At 43.8% G+C, this 21,465-nt stretch overlaps 1 protein-coding gene across 1 annotated transcript; it reads right to left on the bottom strand.

The window, feature by feature from the left end:
- Positions 1–1,113: 1,113 nt before the first annotated feature.
- On the bottom strand, positions 1,114–18,705 carry LOC136753613 (uncharacterized). The gene is made up of 4 exons (XM_066709881.1): positions 17,402–18,705; positions 10,814–10,863; positions 10,147–10,226; positions 1,114–6,845 (listed from the first exon to the last, which is right to left on the bottom strand). Exons 1-4 carry the CDS (start codon positions 18,256–18,258, stop codon positions 5,343–5,345), a joined length of 2,490 nt encoding a protein of 829 aa, XP_066565978.1. The 5' UTR covers positions 18,259–18,705; the 3' UTR covers positions 1,114–5,342.
- Positions 18,706–21,465: the final 2,760 nt, after the last annotated feature.

Genomic DNA, 21,465 nt, shown 5'->3' with positions numbered 1-21,465 from the left:
GGAGAAAGTAACACTATCTCTGTGTGCAAAGTGCTTTTGATCCCAGGGGAGCCACCGGCCTCCAGACAGCGGGCTTCAGTTACACGCAGGCCGCTGGCTGACACCTCGACTTGGGCGCAATGCGCAACCTTTCCATCACCTGCGGCTCAGGACATCCAGCGCAGTTAATCCACTCGTCTCCTCGACACAGTGGGTCATTTGGGGCCTCTGTGGGTGTTGACACTGAAACAAAAGACAATATCTTCCTTTCTTGCACATTTCACAGTTAAACTGTCGATTTTGGTCTTCACATAGAGATTTAAATTGATAATACACACATTCACACAAACTATACCCTTTTCGTGAGGTGAAGCCCAGTCTAAATTGTGAAACAAATAAAGAGGATACATTTTAAGCACTGCAACTTGACCTCTGTGATTGAAAGGGTGTCCGTTATATGTTTGTATAACACAATTTGTGACACCATTGAATGTGTGCAGTGTTAAACTTATGACACTCAATTGCACACATAACTTGTGTGCCCTGTGGGAAATATTGTGTTAATCTTTTAGTTGCAGTTGAATAAGTTTGTACACACTTTGAGAACCCATAGCATATACTTATCTTTGTATGATCTTTGATTGTTAAGCAGGAGCTTGACATAAAAACTCGTATAATTAGGTTACCTTTCTTATTAGGTAAAAATATTAAATACAATAAAACATATATGTGTATAATACTTTTTGAAACTTACCATAGATTTTGTTTATTTTCTCTCCCCACTATGTAGGCCTATCATGTCCTGAGTCCAGACTGGTCTTCGTTTATCACATGAATCAGTTACTTTGAACGCAGTAAGTTACCTTTAACATGAACGTTAAAATGTTCATATTTCAGTAATGGATTATTTATTTTAATCCCCTGTGACACTGTAGATCACTTATCATACATCATGGTTACAAGATCCATGTTCAAAATGGCCACCTTTCCTTTACATATGTTGTGCTGGAGTATGTTTGTATTCACCCCCCAATGTTAAAAGCATTGAAAGGTTACTGTAGACACGCATGTGCTGTGCTTCACCCACAGATTTAGAAAGAACAGTCAGTATCTCAAAAAAGCACCCATTTGAAATCCTTTGTGAATAGCACTTTATAGAGAAGCAGTGAGTTATAGTCACACAAACAGTAGTATACACACACACAACCATAAACAGTTCACAACATTAGTTTTCAAAGGACGTCTGTGTTGTAACCAAACGTACAGTAGACTTCATGTTTTATATAATTTGTGTGTATATATATTAACAATCCTTAAACCGAAGTGTCAAGATTAAAACACATCAGACAGTGCAGACCTGTAGATGTTTTATTCCTGTAATAAAATATATTATTATTTATATTTATTTATTTATGTATATATTTATGTATAGTGACGACTAGCAAATAAACACATTAAAAATATTGTATCTGCTGAGGAAAGTGCTTTGCATGTATCTTGCTTGTTACCGAGCACACCCAGTGCTTGCAAACAAAATCTATGGTTTCTACAGAAAGCAGGACAGTACACACGTAGGTCAGCAGTATTAACACACAACACTTTTCAAGGGCTGAATTACACGATACAGGGGCTGATTAGCGATAGTTCGGAGGAGCAAATTTGCTTTCCCTCTTTAACCCTGACGTTCTCTCTTATCCCTTGTCGCTTGCTCCCTTCTGACCTCCACCAGGCTCCTAGCCACAGCTGCTAACCCACACTGCTTCTCTTCTCCATTCTTTAATGCACAACTTTTCCCTGCTGCCCTCCCCCCGTCCCTCCCCAGCTCTTATACACTTAGATATGGCCCAATCCTACACACTTAACCATAACAAGGTCAACACTGGCCTGTTTCCAGCTCCTGAGATCTCTACATAGGGTTTCACTTGGTTGGGTAATCCTCTACTCAAACTCAAATGACAAAATGACCCCCCTTCCTGCATCCCACTAATACCGTCTCGAGGCATAATGCTTGTCATTCACTCCTTATCCTCACCTCTGGACAGGCCGCTGCGACCTCTACAACATACATCCAGTAGCCCACCGTTCAACCCAGAAGGCACACAATGTCTTGGACTATAAGCTAATGCAACTCAGACAGCCTCCAGTCTGGTTACATAACTCAAAACCTCTCCACTTCTTAAATATATATATATATATATATACACCCTCAACATAAGTATATGTTAGGTAAGGCTTATTTGAAGAACATTAAAGGCTCTGTGAAAAATTGAGAAATATGCTGCCTAACCTTTAAATAAAATGTTCTGAATAGCGAGGCTTTGAAATGACTTTTGTCATCATGCAGTTGAGTTCTCCCGAGAGACCCGCGTCTGTGTCCGAACGGAGCTGCGCGCGGACAACTTTGTGGAAGAAACCTGAAAATAACAGTGGTGCCTGAAGCGAGGCCTCAGTCACACAAACAGCACGATTTTCAAATGTAGCAAAACAGGAATTAGGTTGTGAAGTAATCTCTCATGCTGGATGTAGATCTTTAACAGTGTTTTTGCGAAGATCAATGGTGTTCTCTCTCCTCTGCTTGTTAAAAATTGAACTGTAAGTCCTGGTCTATGTGGAGGTGTGTGTGTGTGTTTTGGAAGGCAGGGGTTGTTGTGAAGTGCATAAAGACCAAAAATGCTTATGCTTAGTTTTACCAATGGTATTGTGTACAAGTGTTCATCTGACATTGATGTAATATCACCGTCTGGACCTTGCATGTCCACTAGCATGTCCACTAGCATGCTAACAGTGTCTCAGGACGAATAGCAGTGGACACCTGTCATGCCCTAAACCCAATCCCATAGAACACACCTCCACAATAGAAAATCTTGAAATACATTGTGAAAACACTCTGGGCAAACCTGGGGTCAATTTCAACTAAAATTAAATTTCTAGTAGTTGTTTTACTTCTGAATTAGTTACAATTACAGTAGTATTATTGTATTCAATGGCAACTATGCTAGCGATATATACACAGATATACAGTTAGGTCCATAAATACTTGGACAGTAACACAATTTTCATAATTTTGTCTCTGTACGCCACCACAACGGACTTGAAAGGAAACAATCAAGATGTGCTTTCATCTTTAATTTAGGGTAGTTACATCCAAATTGGGTGAACAGTGTAGGAATTACACCCATTTTTATGTGTTACCCCCAATTTTAGGGGCTCAAAAGTATTGGACAAACTAACATAATCATTAATTCAATTGTGAGTTCCTGCTTGTTCTTGGGGCGTTTTTCCTTCAGTTTTGCCTTAGAAATCAAAACAGTCAATCACCTGACCTGAATCCAATTGAGCAGCATTTCACTTGCTGAAGGCAAACCTGAACTCAAAACGCCCCAAGAACTAAAGACAGCTGCAGTGCAGGCCTGGCAGAGCATCACCAGGGAAGAAACCCAGCATCAGGTGATGTCTATGGGTTCCAGACTTCAGGTAGTCATCGACTGCATAGGATTTGCAACCAAGTATTGAAACTCACAATTGAATAAAAGATTATGTTTGTCCAAATAATTTTGAGTCCCTAATATTGGGGGGAGCACATATATAAATGGGTGTAATTCCTACACCCTTCACCCAATTTGGATGTAACTACCCTCAAATTAAAGGGACATTTTGTTGTTTCCTTTCAAATCCATTGTGGTGGCATGACAATTGTGTCTTCGTCCAAATATGTATGGACCTAACTGTATTGTATGTTGGAGTTGTCAATAAGATGAAGTAACATAGAACGGATCTTATGGTTATCGATTTGTAAAAAAAGTCAACATTACAGTGACCTAATTAGACTGTAAATGCACTGTAATTGATTAGTTCAAATTACACAATTGTAGTTGACCCCAGATCTACCTCTTGGTAATATAAGTCTCCTCTTTCTTGAATCTTCAGGCTTAAATAGTTGTTTTGTCTTGTCCTTATTTTGTCCCTGCAAACAATAGTGACGATGCATCAAAAACAAGATGGAGATGAATGAGAAGTGAAAGTGTATCAACGCAGTTTTTTTGTTATAAGAAGTTCAACAGCTCACGCACAAATGTTTTTCTTGCAAAATGTTCTTCTTCACAGCTGTAACCAGTGGTGGTATGATAGTTTGGGTTCTTCTCACCCTGTGTCATTTCCTCTCCAAATTCAATATCAGGCAAATGTATTTTTTTCATACTGTTGCTTTCCTATCATACGTAGGGATGTGCTCAGGGTTCAGAAAGAAAGTAGTCAGAAGGAGACTTCCTCAGCGTGTACAGTATCTTACCTTGATGGGTTTATGGCTGAATATGCTTCACAATGGCTATATACAGTAACACATAATCTGCAGCAGTACTGTAGTTGCATTTACTGAGTGGGAATTACCTATGCAACAGTATAGGGGATGTTTGTTTCACTAGCTGCTGTTATAACACCTAGCTGTTTTCTGTATATCGCTGTTTTGTATCTGGGCTCTTGTTGAGGTGGCTATTCAAATTCAGAGGCGATGCCAGACTTTGTTGTGGGGGATTCTTTTGAAGTTGCAGCCGGTGGTACGGGCTGCCCGCGACGCACTGTGGATAACCTTTCTTTGGTGGAGTCTCTCACATCATCACAGTGCAGACGTTTAAAGTGGTTTGTGCTGCTATTAGACATACAAATAAATACAAATTTACAGCCCAGTTTTAGACTTCATTAAAACAAATAAACAAACAAACAAAAAAAACAATCAGAACCCTTAAAAAAATAAATTCTCCAAGCAGCATTGTTTAGGAAAATATTTTTCGGTAATATGGAGTTTGAATTAGCCACCACACATTCCTTGCTGCCTAGACTAACTTCTGGGATCACAGTGTATTTAGCATATTAATAAGATGACCCAGAGTGCAAACACTACGCGCAAACGGAAGTGACTGAAATATAGCACCAGCTTCCTTCCGCAGAGCACATGGATGCAGGGTTCAAAGAGGCATTTGGTTTGTGTCAGGCAAATATTTGCATTTTCATAGGCCTTATGCTAGGACTGCAAACTCATCCCACATATACAGTTGCCGCCTAGCCCAGTAAATCCATGACACTTTGCGACAGGATGGGTTTGTACAGCACATTGTAAATGTAAAGGTACACTTGAACCTGCTATCAGTGCTTAATTACCCTAGGTGTCTTTGAGCACTCTTAAAGTTGAATGAAATGACTGGACTCTAAAGACAATGCATTTAGGAGATGCAGGTTGTCCCACTCAGTCAAAGAGAACACAGACCACAGACAGACGGAGGTTTGTCCATTTGCAACTTGAAACTCTAAACTGAAAAAAAAACAGGAGAGAGACAGAGCACAAAAACAGAAAGGCACAGCTACCAGGATCAAAGGTAGAGGGACAGGAGGTACATTCCAACAAAGAGGAAGATGCCGGGGTGACTCAGGCTCATGGCCATACAGATGCAGAACACCAGGAAGGTGAAGGACCTGGTGAGAGCCTGGTTCAGCCGGGTCTGGGTTTCTGGCGCTGGCTCAGTGTGGTAGGACTCGGACTGGTGCTTGTGCTCGGGCTGCAGGGTCTCTCGTGTTGGCAGATCGGTGGGATGGAAAAGTGTGGGCTGGCGGTCACTGCGGAACTCCTCCGTGCGGTCCTTTCCGGGCCTGTCCTCTCCAGGCCTGTCCTCGAGGGCCCTCTCGGTGTCTTCTGTGCCAGTGCTCAGCGGAAACCCCCCACAGGCCCCTTCTGGAGAGACCAGTCTGGGCTTGGCTTGTACTGGCAGGCCCCTTTCTATGTAAACTGGATCGCTAGCCAAATCCATCTCCCAAACCTTTGTTGAGTCCCCATGAGCCATCTTTTTGCCACCATCTTCTGTAAAGACAGTAGTGAGTTCCTTGTCTCCCAAGACTAATCCTGGCTTTCTGGCTTGTGGGTGGGGGGTGGCTGGGGTGAACAGGTGCTCTTCACGCATTGAGGTTGGCTGATGTTCTCCCGTAGAGTCTAACCCCTTTACTGGAGGTTGCCACACGCAAGAGGCCATTAACTCTGGCACTTCCTCACCCCTAGCCTGGCAGGACTCCTCATTCATCTCAGCCATCTTTGTTCTTTCATCTTGGGGAACAATTCTTCCAGAGTCCATCTGGGGGCAGGGGGTCTTCTTTAGGACTGCTTGGTCTTGGGGGCCCGAGCTGATCAAGTCTGCAGAAATCCAGTGACCCTCAGCACTGAAATGCTGATAACCTTCTTGTACAAGACCTTTTTGGAAGCCCTTCTCTTCCCTCCAGGACTTGGTGCCAGCGTTGTCAGGATCTTTCTCAGCACTGGCATGGGCATCCCATCCTGCTTCTCCTTCCATGGTTGCCTCCTCCTCCTCTTTCGGACCACCCTTCCCAGGATCCCCTGGGGTACTCTCTGGGTGGACTGGAAGTGTTTGCAGGGGTGACCCGTTGGATTCCGTGTAGAGAGGCACTGTGCTGATGACCGACATTTTGGGGTCAGGATTAAAGGCCCGGGCAGGGTAGGACTGGGAGAGAAGGGTGGCTGACTTCTTGTCTTCCCCCATTCCTTTTATAGGGGTGCCCTTGACATGAAGACTAGGGTTGACAAAGATGGAGGTGATTCTGTCATTGAGATCTTTAAGTGTCAATTTCTCTTGCTTCAGGCTGCCCCCCAGTCTCTGGGGCATCTCTACAGGGGATTGTGGGGGCTTGGGAGAGTCCGTGTGGGATGGATGCTGCTTGGAGGGGCTGGTTGTTAACCCTTGATTTTCCTCAAAGGAGGACATTGGGCTCTCTAGCAGCAGAGGAGAGTGAGTTGGGGTAACCTCTGTGAAAGCTGAATGAAGATCTACATTGAACTCAGGAGATAGGCTGGGCATAGCCTTGTTGACCTGTGAAGAAAAACAGAGATCTAGTACTGGCAGTAAGAGAGGGAGAAGAAAACATGGTGATGTTTAAAAAAGAATTAACCAAATGTTCAATGTCTGTGAGGCAGTAAAGGAGTCTTGTATTCATTGAAAGGACTGGATAAGTTAGTATTTGAAACCCTGCTGCCGTATCATCTATTTAAACTATATCAAAAAGACAGGGCTGTTTGCTGTAGTGTGCATCTGTGTGTCCTTTGAACAAAATACCTGATCAGATATAAATAACAGTGGGCTTTGAGACAGAAGAGAATTAGGTCAGGTGTGTCAGTGTGTTCTATATAATGTGTGCCACGTGTACTTTTACCTACATTGGTCCTTACTGTTAATGTGTTTACATGGCTGTACTTACAAGAACAGATTGTTGTGATACTAATCACCCGTGTTTGGGCCACATATTGAAACTGGGCTGAACTGAAACGTTGTGTGTTCAGGCACACTGGTCAAGCTGTCTACACTCATATCTGTATCGGTGAAGTGAAAAGGGGGGGGTGTGAGGCGAATGTGGGCACAGCTTATTGTTTGTCCTTTGATTACCTCATAAGTGGCTCTAATGGCTCTTTAATTTGTCGGCACTGATTAATTTTGCCCTAGTTCCCATGGCCACACTGTCACAGGTCTCTGGTTGGCACAACAGTATGCATTGACCTGTGCTGAGAGGGCAGAGCTGGCACGACCGTTACAAAACACAATCATGCACCCAGGCAAGGAAACAATCCACCCATTTGTCCTCTACAGCGACTACCTCCCCAGACAGTATCTCCCCTTTCTCTCGTCTAACTGAGGCCCCTCGGTTGTGGCTAGAAATTCAGAATGCATATTCTAGACCTCATAAAAAAAACTGCGCAGGCTTGTCTTTTTTCTCCTACCGATGTATCGTTCACATGTTGAATTCCCTCATCTGATGTGCGTTGATCACAAAATTGCGTTGCGTACCACCCGTCAAATTTGACATCTTGTAAAGTTGGACAAGCCAGACTGTCATTGAGGAGCAGAGAACTGGAAGTGTGCATGCCAATGAGAGTGCAACATGTTTTACATACGATTTCAGTGGAAGGAGAAACAGTGAAAAAGAGTGAAAAGCCTCAATGTGATTGCTGTGTGTAACTGTATCGGCGTCAATAGGGATTAGTCAGTTACTAGAGCATTGTACTCTGTTATTTATGTACCTTGCTGTTCTACCATTGAGTGGTTGATTTCACCAGAGGATGGCACTGGTTGTGTAGCAACAACTTGACTTCATAGAATACGACAATTAAGAGCGAGGAGGTGTTTAAACATTAATGCTCGTCCTGTTCTAAGAAAGATATTGATGCTTGAATGTCATACATTTATTTCCTGAAATATCAGTGAAACAACAACCTGCACAGGGCTGGGTCTTTGGAAATTTCACACTTGAGGTCCACACTCACTGCTGGTCCTGGAGGTTTTTGTATTGTGACCAAGTTCTGGCTAACATAGTTGAAGCATTTGTTGGCTTCATCAGTCAATGTGATCTTTCGCTGCTGACTAAAGATGCCCATAAAACAGGACCGATTGGGGTTCTCTAAGACCAGGGTTGAGCGCACTCTCTTTTTGTACCCAATGTCCTTTATGTAAAGCTTAAATCCTAAAACAAATCCATTTGATCTTCTTCAGTCACTTACACTTCATACCGGCAGATTGTTTTCATTCGACATCTGAAAATGATGTTTATTTGATTACATGCCCAGGTGACAAATGCATCCACACTTTTACGGGGACATGGCACTATGAGAAGGAGACACAGTTTCACAACAAAATGACTTTCGTGATGGGGGAGTGGCTACAGCTCTCATTATGACAGCCTAGCATGAATCACTTTGCGACCATTCTCGTGTTACAGCCAGTACAGCGTGTACAAATAGGATGGCCTTTCAGAGGTGACATTTCCTAGCTAAAAATGGGTCCGGAATGACTGCTAAACCGAACACAGTAAGTCAGATAACTAGACTACCATGTGATACAGTTTAGACTCAACAACCCAATATTGCATTTATTTAATTCTCCTGGCATTTAAGGAGCAGTGAAATGGGCAAAAAAGGTGAATAGATTTGGCTGAATTCATAATGTTTATTATTTAAATGTGCTGTTGTTGTTTTGCCAGACAAACTGAGCATTAAATGATCTGAGCTGTCAAGATGTAGCAAGCGGAAAAAACACAAAAAAGAAAAGATAATACAACTCACAAAGATGGCAATGCGTATTCGTATGAGTGGGGAAATTATGGCAAAATATCCCAATAAAAAAATAAACCCAAAGAAACAAGCAAGCAAACAAGCAGTGGGGTTATTGAAATGGTTAGCAGGGAGCAAGCTCAATGGACGTTACCTAAACTGTTGCTGAAGCTTCAATGAGCTGTGGTCAACAGAAAACATGACATTAGACAAAAGAAGCCAAGGTATAGCAATTGCATTAAAAAAAACAAGGGCTGGGAAAGGAGGGTATATATTAGATCATTTTTTGAGTGACAAACATCTCTTTGCATGGACTGGGACACAACCCAGATCACCCGTCTGAGTTGTGAATGGTTGTGTGTCTGCCCAAGTGTGCTACCACTACCAGGGAAAGACGCTGTATTTAAAACTTAAGATATTCAATACAGAAGGTGTTTTATCCAACGGACCTCTTGCCCACTAAGTGGTACACAATTCTCCGCAGATTCTTGAACTACTGTCATCAACATGGCAGCCAAAGCCTTTTACAGGCCTGTGGGTCGTTGGAGCAGATTCAAAGTGAGTATAACACATCCTCTGACACCTAAGCATCCCAAAGAGGTTGTGCTGAGATATGGATTTGTGGATTGTCTCTTGAGCTGAATACAGAATGTTTTTCGAAGTCCAAATATAACGACTTCGAATAGCATTGCTGTGTCTCGCACTAGCAAAAATGCATTTCGCAAAAAATAAACAGATCCTTCTCTGTGTCATTCTGTTCACAAGTCAGTGTAGGGTCCCCCCCTCCGTATTTGTGGATCAGGAATGTCCCACAGGCTTCCCAGGCTTCTATCCCCCCTGAGAACGAAACAATTGCCTGGCTCCCTCAATTGATTTACAGAGGATTTAGATTGAGTTCTGGCCACCCTTGACTCAGCCCTGCCTGACAGCTGCCTGGCCGGTGTGTGTCGCCAAGGGATGATCTCGTCAAAACGACAGACTTGTCACAGATTAGGGGCTTTAAGGAGCAGCCCGAGAAGAGGGCGAAGCCGCTTCGTCACTGTTCTGGGTTTGGAGGCCTTTAACGTGCTCACCTCGATATCGATCTCGATCTCAGGGTGAATGGCCACTGGCTTCAGCACGTCTCTTGCAGTCTCGGTGCTGCCCAAGCCCCCTGTGGAAGAAAGTCAGACAGGAAGATACAAAGAAAACACTGTGAGTCTACAGATTCTGGTTTTGGTGTCTTCAACTTTTAGTGACATAGAGATTCCCCAACCTATTCCCCACATAGGCACACACTAAATAACACAAACTGCTTCACAATAAAATAAAATAAAATAGTCATAAAAAAACAGTAAAACCATGGACATACGATCACGCCACAAATCGGTTAGTATAAACGCCAGCAACGCATATCAGACTGCTAAAACACAATGAATAAAAAAATCTCAAATTAGATTTTAAAACGGTAACAGTACTACTAGGACTAATATATTATGAAAGAACCAACATTTAAAAACATTAACATCATTAAAACTTAGTAGCAAAATAATACATTTTACCCAGATCTCTGCAGCAAAGTTTTTAATTTTACCCTGTAGATGCTGTAGTTGATGTTGTCCTCAGCAGGATTCGTTTCACCTGCTTGATTGCTACCACAATAACAATGAGGTTATTTATTTACAATTGATTTGGCTTGTATCAAAAATGACAGGGAAAAAATCAGCATCCCGTGACAAACTGCAGCGCCGCGTAACTCACCCTCTCCACCTTCCAGCTCCCCTCCTGCGGCTTCATCATCGTACTCCGTTCTAGAAAGAGAAAGTGAGGATGTTATATAACCCTGTCAACATGCATTCTTAAACATCCCCTTGGTTCGGCTGACTCTGGACTCACAGGATTTGTAATCGCAGAAAGCTCAAACCATGTAGGATATTGAGATGACAGCGGCCCAACACAAATGCTGCACCAAATGGGCATAGTAAGCCACACTGTGCAACCCTGAAATGTGTCCCCCTAAACATAGCTCACAAAACGCCTGAAAGATGTGCAACAAGGAGCGAAAGAAATAACCCAGCAAGTGATGAGATAGGAAATGTAACCATTTAAACCTCACACAACTGAAATCATAGAGATGAAAGTCCTCTCTTTACAACACATGACTGAAATGTAAACCTCTTGATTTAAGATGCTCAGAGTCCCCTGGCATAGCTTACACACACACACACACACACACTAGGGCTGTGCGATATGACGATATATATCGTATGACGATAGAAAAACGTCTATCGTTTCATATTATGCTATATCGTTTATATCGTGGTGTCTCAAATTGCAATCTTTACGGCAGTATTTTTCGTCATTAGGACGTTTTGCGTTCTTCCCGGTTCTTCCACACATGTCGGATGCGGCAAGAAATGAGCATCAGAAACACAGACAGACATGGAGCACAGTGAACTGACACACAATAACCAACATAACCAAGAGATACTTTAATGAGCAAGCGCACACGTTGCGCCCCGCTCTCGTCGCCGGGCTGAACTCGATCTCCAAGCAGCCCGCTAATTTAAATTGAACCATTTGTACAAAATTAATAAACGTTTGTTTGCATTTTAATTAATTGGAAAGCAATGCAAACACATGCAGAAAGTATAATTTTCTTTTAATTAAGATGGTGAAGTGGTTCAACAGTTGTATTATTATTATTATTATTATTATTATTATTATTATTATTATTATTATTATAACTATTTTGCATTAACAACGTGCTGTACTTGTAAGTAGAATCGAGACGCGACAGTCAGAAATGTCTCTGTCTAGCAGATGTTAATGCGCCACTATAAACCCGGCTGTGCTAAATCTACCTGAATCTGTACCTTACAGCGCATGTGCTGCGTGATTACTATTACTTGTGTTATTGTGGTTATGTGGCAGTAAATCATACTGTGTATATGTATATATGTGCTCTGAGGAACATAAGTCGAAACGTGTAAGCATTATGATGTTCACTTTTTCTCTATTAAATAATTTTTGAGACATCGGTGAATATGGACTGTTTTTAGACGGTAGCTGCTGTACCATCCTAATATAATACGGATAATTGTTCTATATAAAATCCCTGGGATAAGGCACCCCGCATTTAAGATTTATTAAAACTATTGTAACGACAGCTATTTTTAAACGTATATATATATAATGGTAATGGTAGGTGTATTTTAACAGTGAGACACAGAATAACAAGAAAAAAATCCAGAAAAACGCATTTCAAAAAAGTTATAAATTGATTTGCATGTTAATGAGGGAAATAAGTATTTGACCCCTTCGACTTAGTACTTGGTGGCAAAACCCTTGTTGGCAATCACAGAGGTCAGACGTTTCTTGTAGTTGGCCACCAGGTTTGCACACATCTCAGGAGGGATTTTGTCCCACTCCTCTTTGCAGATCCTCTCCAAGTCATTATGGTTTCGAGGCTGACGTTTGGCAACTCGAACCTTCAGCTCCCTCCACAGATTTTCTATGGGATTAAGGTCTGGAGACTGGCTAGGCCACTCCAAGACCTTAATATGCTTCTTCTTGAGCCACTCCTTTGTTGCCTTGGCTGTGTGTTTTGGGTCATTGTCATGCTGGGATACCCATCCACGACCCATTTTCAATGCCCTGGCTGAGGGAAGGAGGTTCTCACCCAAGATTTGACGGTACATGGCCCCGTCCATCGTCCCTTTGATGCGGTGCAGTTGTCCTGTCCCCTTAGCAGAAAAACACCCCCAAAGCATAATGTTTCCACCTCCATGTTAGACGGTGGGGATGGTGTTCTTGGGGTCATTCCTCCTCCTCCAAACACGGCGAGTTGAGTTGATGCCAAAGAGCTTGATTTTGGTCTCATCTGACCACAACACTTTCACCCAGTTCTCCTCTGAATCATTCAGATGTTGGCAAACTTCAGACGGGCCTGTACATGTGCTTTCTTGAGCAGGGGGGCCTTGCGGGCGCTGCAGGATTTCAGTCCTTCACGGCGTGGTATGTTACCAATTGTTTTCTTGGTGACTACAGTCCCAGCTGCCTTATTAACAAGATCCACCTGTGTAGTTCTGGGCTGATTCCTCACCATTCTCATGATCATTGAAACTCCATGAAGTGAGATCTTGCATGGAGCCCCAGACTGAGGGAGACTGACGGTTATTTTGTGTTTCTTCCATTTACGAAAAATCACACCAACTGTTGTCACCTTCTCACCAAGCTGCTTGGCGATGGTCTTGTAGCCCATTCCAGCCTTGTGTAGGTCTACAATCTTGTCCCTGACATCCTTGGACAGCTCTTTGGTCTTGGCCATAGTGGAGAGTTTGGAATCTGATTGATTGATTGCTTCTGTGGACAGGTGTCTTTTATACAGGTAACGAGCTGAGATTAGGAGCACTCCCTTTAAGAGAGTGCTCCTAATCTCAGCTCGTTACCTGTATAAAAGACACCTGGGAGCCAGAAATCTTGCTGATTGATAGGGGATCAAATACTTATTTCCCTCATTAACATGCAAATCAATTTATAACTTTTTTGAAATGCGTTTTTCTGGATTTTTTTGTTGTTATTCTGTCTCTCACTGTTAAAATACACCTACCATTAAAATTATAGACTGATCATTTCTTTGTCAGTGGGCAAACGTACAAAATCAGCAGGGGATCAAATACTTTTTTCCCTCACTGTATATATATATATATATATATATATATATATATATATATATATATATATCCCATAGCAACATAACACACGTAATAGTAATCACACAACACTTGCCCTGTAATGTGTTGCATTCTGCATATATTTACCATGACAGCCTGCATGTAGTATTTGTTAGTTTTGCTTATTGGAGGATTAACAAAATACTTGTAGTTTGAATGTCTTTGGTCTTATTTTGTGGCTTGATTGGATAAAAACAAGAAATATCGAGATATATATCATGTATCGCCCAAACTTCTAAAAATATTGAGATATTATTTTTAAATCATATCGCCCAGCCCTAACACACACACACATATATATATATATATATATATACACGTCTGTAGCTTGAGAACTATACCACAGTGACAGAAGCCTGCTGGTACTTAAAAATTCAGGGTCACATGGAGCCACGATTGAGCGTTTAGTTTTCCATAGCCCTCCTCTCTGTCAGTAAAGGCTGAACAACAGGTGGGAACCTCACTCTATTGGCAGACTGCCTTACACTAGTGACGGGGGTGGGCAGAGTGGTCACTTTTAGAAAATAAATAGCCCCTCTCCAAGCCTTGGAAAATACCAGGGGTCAAGATTGTCAGTCCCACATGCTCAAATCTGCTTAACCCAGGGATTTGTCTGAAGGTCTGCATGCGTTGGTGTGGCCTGGTGGATTACAATAATCACCACACTGACCCCACGCCCCCCCCCAGCCCCTCTGCCCTCTTTATTTCTTCATCTTGTTTTACATCCAATGGGGCCCCAGACTGTTTGGTCCCCAGCCCCGGTCCTGGAGAACGCCCTGTGTGAGCTGGACGTTTTTCATTCCAGCCCCAGTGGTGTTCAGCTTCGCACCTGATAGATCTGCAACTTTTTTAAGAGCTGAACTGACGAGGTTAAAATGAGACAACCATTAGTTCAGTTAAGGGTTCAGTCAATGGGTAGAGGAACCAGCAGCAGAGTCCTCCACCACTCGGGTTGGACATGACTGAAAAGCTGAACGTACTGTCCTGTAGCCGACTCCAGGACTGGAACCTCGCACCCTTGCTTTGAAGAATATTAAAACAAACAGCCTACGCCTACGGATCATATTGGTGTCACAACACTGTGCACTAAAGGGAGCGAACCTTGGCACCTGTGTGGTCTGGCTGAATGTGGTTTTGTGTCTCAGCGAGTTGTCAGCACTGTGCATTTGGCAATTTTGGGACATTGCAGCATTAGACAAAATCACAAAACACATTACAAGGATAGGCGGATTGTTGCATTACAAAAACGAACAACTATCCTGAATATCTGTGTTCGTCCAAAACTGCCGAGTTGCAGTAACAAGTCCACTGAATGACTTTAGGGTTTGTATTTCTGCTTTGAGGGCTTGCCAAGGGGTTAAAATGTTGTAGGAGGAGGCCTTTTCTTCACTCAGCACCTACTCTGCTTTATAAATAAGTGAGCCTGTGGCGTGTGTGTGTGAGAGTGCGTGTATTGGCTTACAGCGTCTTCCTAAAAGGTCTATCTGCTGGGGGAAAAGGTCATAGGTAATGAATTCAAACAGCGGGGATGAAATCAAGCTGTCTTCCCTATTTTAATCTAGCACTACCCCCTCCCTGGTGTGCAGGCGCTGGAGATGAGAGTGTGACCAGGGATGTAACATTTAGTCTTGTGCTGAAGTATCCGTGGAGTTCTTGAATAGAAAAAAATTATGTGTTGTTTTTTTTTAAATCAAATTCGATGTTGATTTTTTAACTTTTTATTTTTTGTTGTTGCTCATGAACTGTTCTAACTTGATATAAATAAAGTCTTTAAAATGCATGAAAATGTACATCTGCGAATCATATAGCAGCCACCAATACCGGTGTATCCTCACAAAACAAAACAAACAAACAAAAGAAACAGCATAATTTTGTGTACAAAACATAAAACAACAAACCAAATGCAATGTTTATGCTTGGCATATATTTATTATCATCATCATCATCATTATATCTTTCTACCATGACATCTTGTTGCTGCATCTCTTCCATGTCTCCCTTTTTCGATATGCCAATCATGTACCACTGTTATATCAATATATTTTGATGAAGTTTCCTGGAGCAAAGGCTGTGACAGGTGTGGTAACAAAATAAAATGCAGACTAATTATCCTGAATATTTATTTCTCTCTGCGCTGGTACAATGTTTAATTTAAAACAAGTGGACAAGTATTATGGAAATTAATGGGTCTTCTTCAAACACCATGCACATACAATATACCAGATGGCCGAGAAAACACCCCAAAATAAACACAACAATAAACCAGTACTCCAAAAATCAATGTGCGGTAACAATATCGTATGACCGTGTGCGGGAGCTTGCAGCAGCCACGGCCCAGTCTTGTGCAGCTCGCACGTCGTATGTATAGTTGTGACGGGACTGTCTGCTGCTCCAGTACCGCTGCTCGCTTCAGCGCAGATGCACAGTCGCCCATTGTGACGCATCTCATCAAAGTGGCCGCGCGTCTGTGTATTAGACACTTCAAACCGGTCATTCGCGCGGGTTAATTGCATGTGCTTCATCAAGCGCTACACAACTGCAAGCCGTTACACGCTCCTCGTCGTAACTATTTAAGGGTCACAAGGTATGATTGATAGCCGTCTGTTTTGCTGACGTGTTGTCGCATGAAGTCATGGTATAGAGCACTGCTGACGGTCCGAGTCCCATGACTGCCAGTGAGCACTGATCCTGCACTGAGCAATGGCACCGTTTGCTCTGCAGTGGCTGCAGGCTCAGTGCACTGCGCTAGTGTGTAAAGAGGTGTGTAACTGTGTGCATGTGGTTATTAGCGGCTGGTTACACAGGGGATGCTCTCCGTGGTGCTCGTCCTTACTAAAGGAGTCGCACAGAGACGTCGCAGGGGTGCAGTTTGTAAGCTGGTGTATCATACAGCGAGCCCCCCTCAAGGCCATGACATTAAACTACACCCTACCTCACGAGTTCACTTCAGTATCGCACCAGCAGCAGCAGCTGGCTTTTTTAATCTGGCGTTTCAATGGTCTGTATCAGTGTCCAGTTCAGGCATTGACGGGTCTTAGATTCTCATACAAACGCATGAGGGCTGTTATTAATATTGCGGCGCAGTTCGCTGTGTAGTGCAGCAGCGTGCTCATTCAGACCCAATGCATCATGTAGTGTATTTGTTTGCTGATGTGTCTGTTATTTAAATATATTAAATATTGCCCATTAACCCATGCATTGCCAACCAACAATTTTCTGTGTTTATCTATTTATTTGTGTTTACATATCGAAACCCCTTCATGTAACGGAGATAAGACAGGGTTGTTTAAACTTTGGCACTGGCACCCCGCACTGGTAGAGCTGCTGATGCACGTTCTGCCAAAACATGACAGTCGAGAGTCACCGTGGAGCCTGCATAGGGATTAATAACTCATCATTGAGACTTAACTCATAAGAGCCTGGCGTGTCCCGCCTGTGCGTAACTGACTCAAAGGCAATATTTAAAGTGCAGCTCTGTAGCCCCGGGGAAGCAGCCTTCAGAGAAACGGAAACTTTTCCATTTCAATATAATTATATTAATTATATTTCCATATAAGAGAATCTCGTTTCGCACCAATGGACCAGGGAAGGAGAAACACGGGGAATCACCCACCTGTATCTCTGTGCAGTCGCCTTCAAAATGCTCTTGGGTCTTTTTTCTTCTGTTCCCAGGCCGGGCCCCAAGTGGTCGACCACCGAAACCTTCAGCACGGCCGCATAATTACGCCCCCCGTTATTGGCCCAGAAGTCGCCCTGGGCCGTCTCGTAGCGCACCACGAACTCCGCCCGGGCGCCGTCGTGCAGGTAGGGCTGAGCGAAAGCCAGCTTGAAGGAGAACTGGTCGGTCTCTCCGTCGTAGGAGCCCGGCACGTAATCGGCGAGGTGGTCGAAGTAAGTCCGCCACCCGTCCATGGTGCAGCGCACGTACACGGACTTGTGATAGGAGATGTTGAGCACCCGGACCAGCCCGAGCATGGCCAGCGGCTCCTCCGGCACCGCGGCCAGGCTCTCCACCTCCACCTTGCTGGCGCGCAGGTTCTCCAGGAGCGCAGCGGCGCTGGGGACACTGAAGTCGGGGAGCACTGTGTAAACGCACAGGTGGGGACCGATGCCGCAGGCCGCCTCCTCTCCCGGCGGCTCCTCGTCTTCGAAGGAGTCGAACTTGGTGAACAACTTCACCTCCACCAGGTCCTCCCCCGAGCTGTCGGCGAAGGACACCCGTCTGCTCGGGGAGGCCAGCGGCGCCCTCAGGTAGTCGGCGGTCTCCTCGTAGATGGACATCCCGCGCTTGCGGGGCACCGGCGAGGACCTGGGCAGGAGACTCCAGTGCGAAGCCGCCTCCTCGTCGTCCTCGTCCTCCAGGCCGGCGCTGTTATTATCCCCTTGTGCTGCTCTCTCATCCTTGGCCCCCGCAGCCAAGTGCGCCTCGCCGGGTATCGTGAGAAATGAGGAGTTACTCCAGCCGGACATGCTGCTGCTTTTGCAGCCTCCTTTAACCTGTTCTTCTTGCACTGTATTACCCCCTCTTCCCCGTCTCTGCTGCTGCTCGGGCGCCTAGTTGCTAGCAGAGAGCAGCGCTGAGCGCGACATGGATCCAGGGAGAGCCGCTCGGAGCCACTGAGCGCCGGGTTCCGCGACGTGTTTCCCGGCGCATTGCAAATGGAGAGTCGCTGCAGACTGCGGGGCTCTCACTGCGGCGGCTCCTCGCACCGCACAGCCGGCGTGCCCAGCTAGCGGACGAGCGCAGGAGCTGCAGCCGGCAGTGCTGGGAAAAGGTCGGCTAATTTTAGAAGGCGGCGGTCTTTCCCAGCGGAAAGCAACAACAACAACATAACTGGCAAACTCCCAAAATGGTTGGTCTCCCCCCACCGGGCCGTCCTCTGCTCGACCTCGCTCGATAAGCAACAATTCGCGTCCAGTCTCTCTCCCCCCCCCCTTGTTTAACTGATGTGTCCCGGGGAAAGGGGTCGTGTTACAGTGCCAGCTTGTTTCTAAAGCGCACACAACCAGCCCAACACCGCTTATTTTAACGGGGGGGGGGGGGCATTTCTTTGACTTCACGCGTTTATGTCGACAAAGGAATTGAATGAGTGAATAGCTGGTCATCCCCGGGAGTCGGTGCTCTGTGCACGGCTGCATGTTTGTGCATGTCTGCATGTTTGTGCATGTCTGCAGTTTCCCACTGACGTCAGCGCGTTTGCACCGCGAAGGACAGGCCGTCACAGTCAAGGTCAGCAGCCCCGAGCACAGCGCGACGTCACTGCGCAGGTCTGCCTCCCCAGCAAACAGCAGCGCACCTATAATATAATATAATATAATATAATATAATACTGCAGCTGCACGTGTGGATGTTAATTTCGTGTTTTAGCTTTTGCACGACATATTCGGTTATTTCCTGATTAATTCTGTCTGAATTATCACAGACTTACAATTTCAAGAACCGTAATCTTATAATGCAACCTTGACAAGTATATTTTTGACAACTATTAGCACACAGGTTGTTTATATGTACGTAGGCTACACTCTTATAACTAATGTGTTAAATTGAACACATTCTGTGTTTGTTAAAGGACAACACAACTGTGTATTAAAATGTAACAATGTACACAATAATGTGTAGCTTATTTCTTATCTCAAGAGTGTGTTTTTCCCCTTTGTGTTACAAAGACACAATATCGTGTTTTAAATTTCAACACAAAGTTGTGTTTGTGTTGTCCTTGAACAAACACATAATGTGTTTAGCTTAGTTTATAGTGGCGATAGGCTATCATATAGAATATATTTTATATATACGGCATGACTATAGGGCTTTAGGCTTAACGTGACTCAAAATCATTTCAACCTAGCCTTCTGTTGTATAAAACTATTCTACACAATGTGCCTCAAGGAAAATTTATTACATTTATAAATAGCTGGAAAGTCGGAGTGGTGCCCAGAAGTGTGACCGACTGTAACACAGTATAAGTTACAAGTTCAAAATCCCTCCGTATGAACGTCTCTAGTACCAGGTTACTGTAGATTTGAATACAGAAAAACAACTAAACCAAAAACATTAGCAAATTACAGCGAATACATTCGCTGACAATGAGCAAACAGCTGGTTTATATGAATACACATACATGCGTTGTCCTTAATTATTCCGTTACATGTTTTGAATATTTTTTGAATACATGTTTTGAATGTTTAGGTACCACTCATAATGCGACTCGCCAGTAATATCAATACCGCTTTCGCGTTGCTTGTCGTCCATGAGGACGTGCGGCTCTGGCGGAGTGCGGCTCCGCTGGGCCTGCGGTCAGTCCGCACTGCTAGTGCGTTCAGGCGCGTCTCCAGGGCTCGGCTGTCAGGCGCTGTGCGGACGGTGGGTCACAGGGCTGCACGGGCAACTCGCTCAAAACACGAGTCGCATCAGCGAAGACAGGTCCACCCTCTCCAGGTAGTATTCAAAACCAAAGACTATGGAATTACACAGCCAATAACCAATGGAAAAGCAATGTTTAAGATGTATTATTATTATTATTATTATTATTATTATTATTATTAGTAGTAGTAGTAGTAGTAGGAGGAGGAGGAGGAGGAGGAGCAGGAGCAGGAGCAGGAGCAGGAGCAGGAGTATTCAGTAGTGTCATTTACACAAATACACTGCACTGCTGCGGACGTGTGCTCTGTCCTCTCACAGTTGACCAGTACTGTACATCACAATACAACGTCACAATACACTCGCTCAATTCAGTATGACGACGTATTCTTCTTCTTCTTCTTCCTGCTTCCTCCTCCTCCTCCTTCTTTGTATTATTATTACACACACTAGACGTACACATCTGTTTTAGAGTGTAACTTGAACAATGTTGTGTTAAAGTTCACCGAAGCACAACAGGATATGTCTTTTTCACACAAGTCTGTGTGGGGGAAACACATAATACTGAAAAATACCACCAATACTCCTGCGTTTAACAATGTCTCACACACAGCGATATCATGTTTGTACTGTTTCAATCTGTAGATGGATCATAAACAACAATTACATTGATGAAGACTTACTGACAGCTGTACCTCATTTGCATTATTTATTTATTTTAATCTATTAGTAATGTGTCTTTATTTATTTTATTTTATTCAGTCCAATATGCAACATCCATGGTTTTTCAGTGAGTTTAAAAATAAATCACCTGCATGACAGTCCTGTGTTTACCACAAGGTGGCGCCGGTGCTCATGAAATAAATGAGAGTTTGCTGCTAGTGGTGACGCTCCGGTTTAAAGAGCTGCTGTGCCTTCAATCCCGCCTGGCCTGAGAAATACATTGCAGGCTATTTGATTTGACACACTAGCACCCATACAGTATTTGCAGAGTTTTGCCAGTGATGTGTAAGTCCTCTGACCTATTAGAAGGAAGTTAATACTTCAGATGTCTTTATTGGTATTGTATTGAGCCAGTTTGCGTTCCCCCCCCATCTTTCTCCCTAATTAAGGACCCCCAGTTCACCCAAAACTTAGACATGAGCGCTGTTGGGGAAGTCCAGGATGCACTGGGGCTCAGCCTGGGTGATGTCACCCTGCCCACAGCACCAAGCGGTACAGTGCGGGTGTTGCTGAAGTGAGTGTTCTTATATAGTGTTTATTTGTTTAGTCATTTATTCTTACTAGAACAGATACAGTATGTATAGTCTGTGTATGAC

Source organism: Amia ocellicauda, chromosome 7 (assembly GCF_036373705.1).
Source record: "Amia ocellicauda isolate fAmiCal2 chromosome 7, fAmiCal2.hap1, whole genome shotgun sequence".
Lineage (NCBI taxonomy): Eukaryota > Metazoa > Chordata > Actinopteri > Amiiformes > Amiidae > Amia > Amia ocellicauda.
Note: the sequence above shows the minus strand (reverse complement) of the source record. Positions and strands in the feature narration are given on the sequence as shown.

Excerpts from the sequence above, each read along its gene's own strand:
- LOC136753613 (XM_066709881.1), bottom strand. The coding sequence starts at position 18,258 with ATGTCCGGCTGGAGTAACTCCTCATTTCTCACGATACCCGGCGAGGCG. Across the intron at positions 10,227-10,813 it reads GGAGCTGGAAGGTGGAGAGG|GGGGCTTGGGCAGCACCGAG; the intron begins GTGAGTTACGCG and ends TTTCTTCCACAG. Across the intron at positions 6,846-10,146 it reads AGATCGAGATCGATATCGAG|GTCAACAAGGCTATGCCCAG; the intron begins GTGAGCACGTTA and ends TTTTCTTCACAG.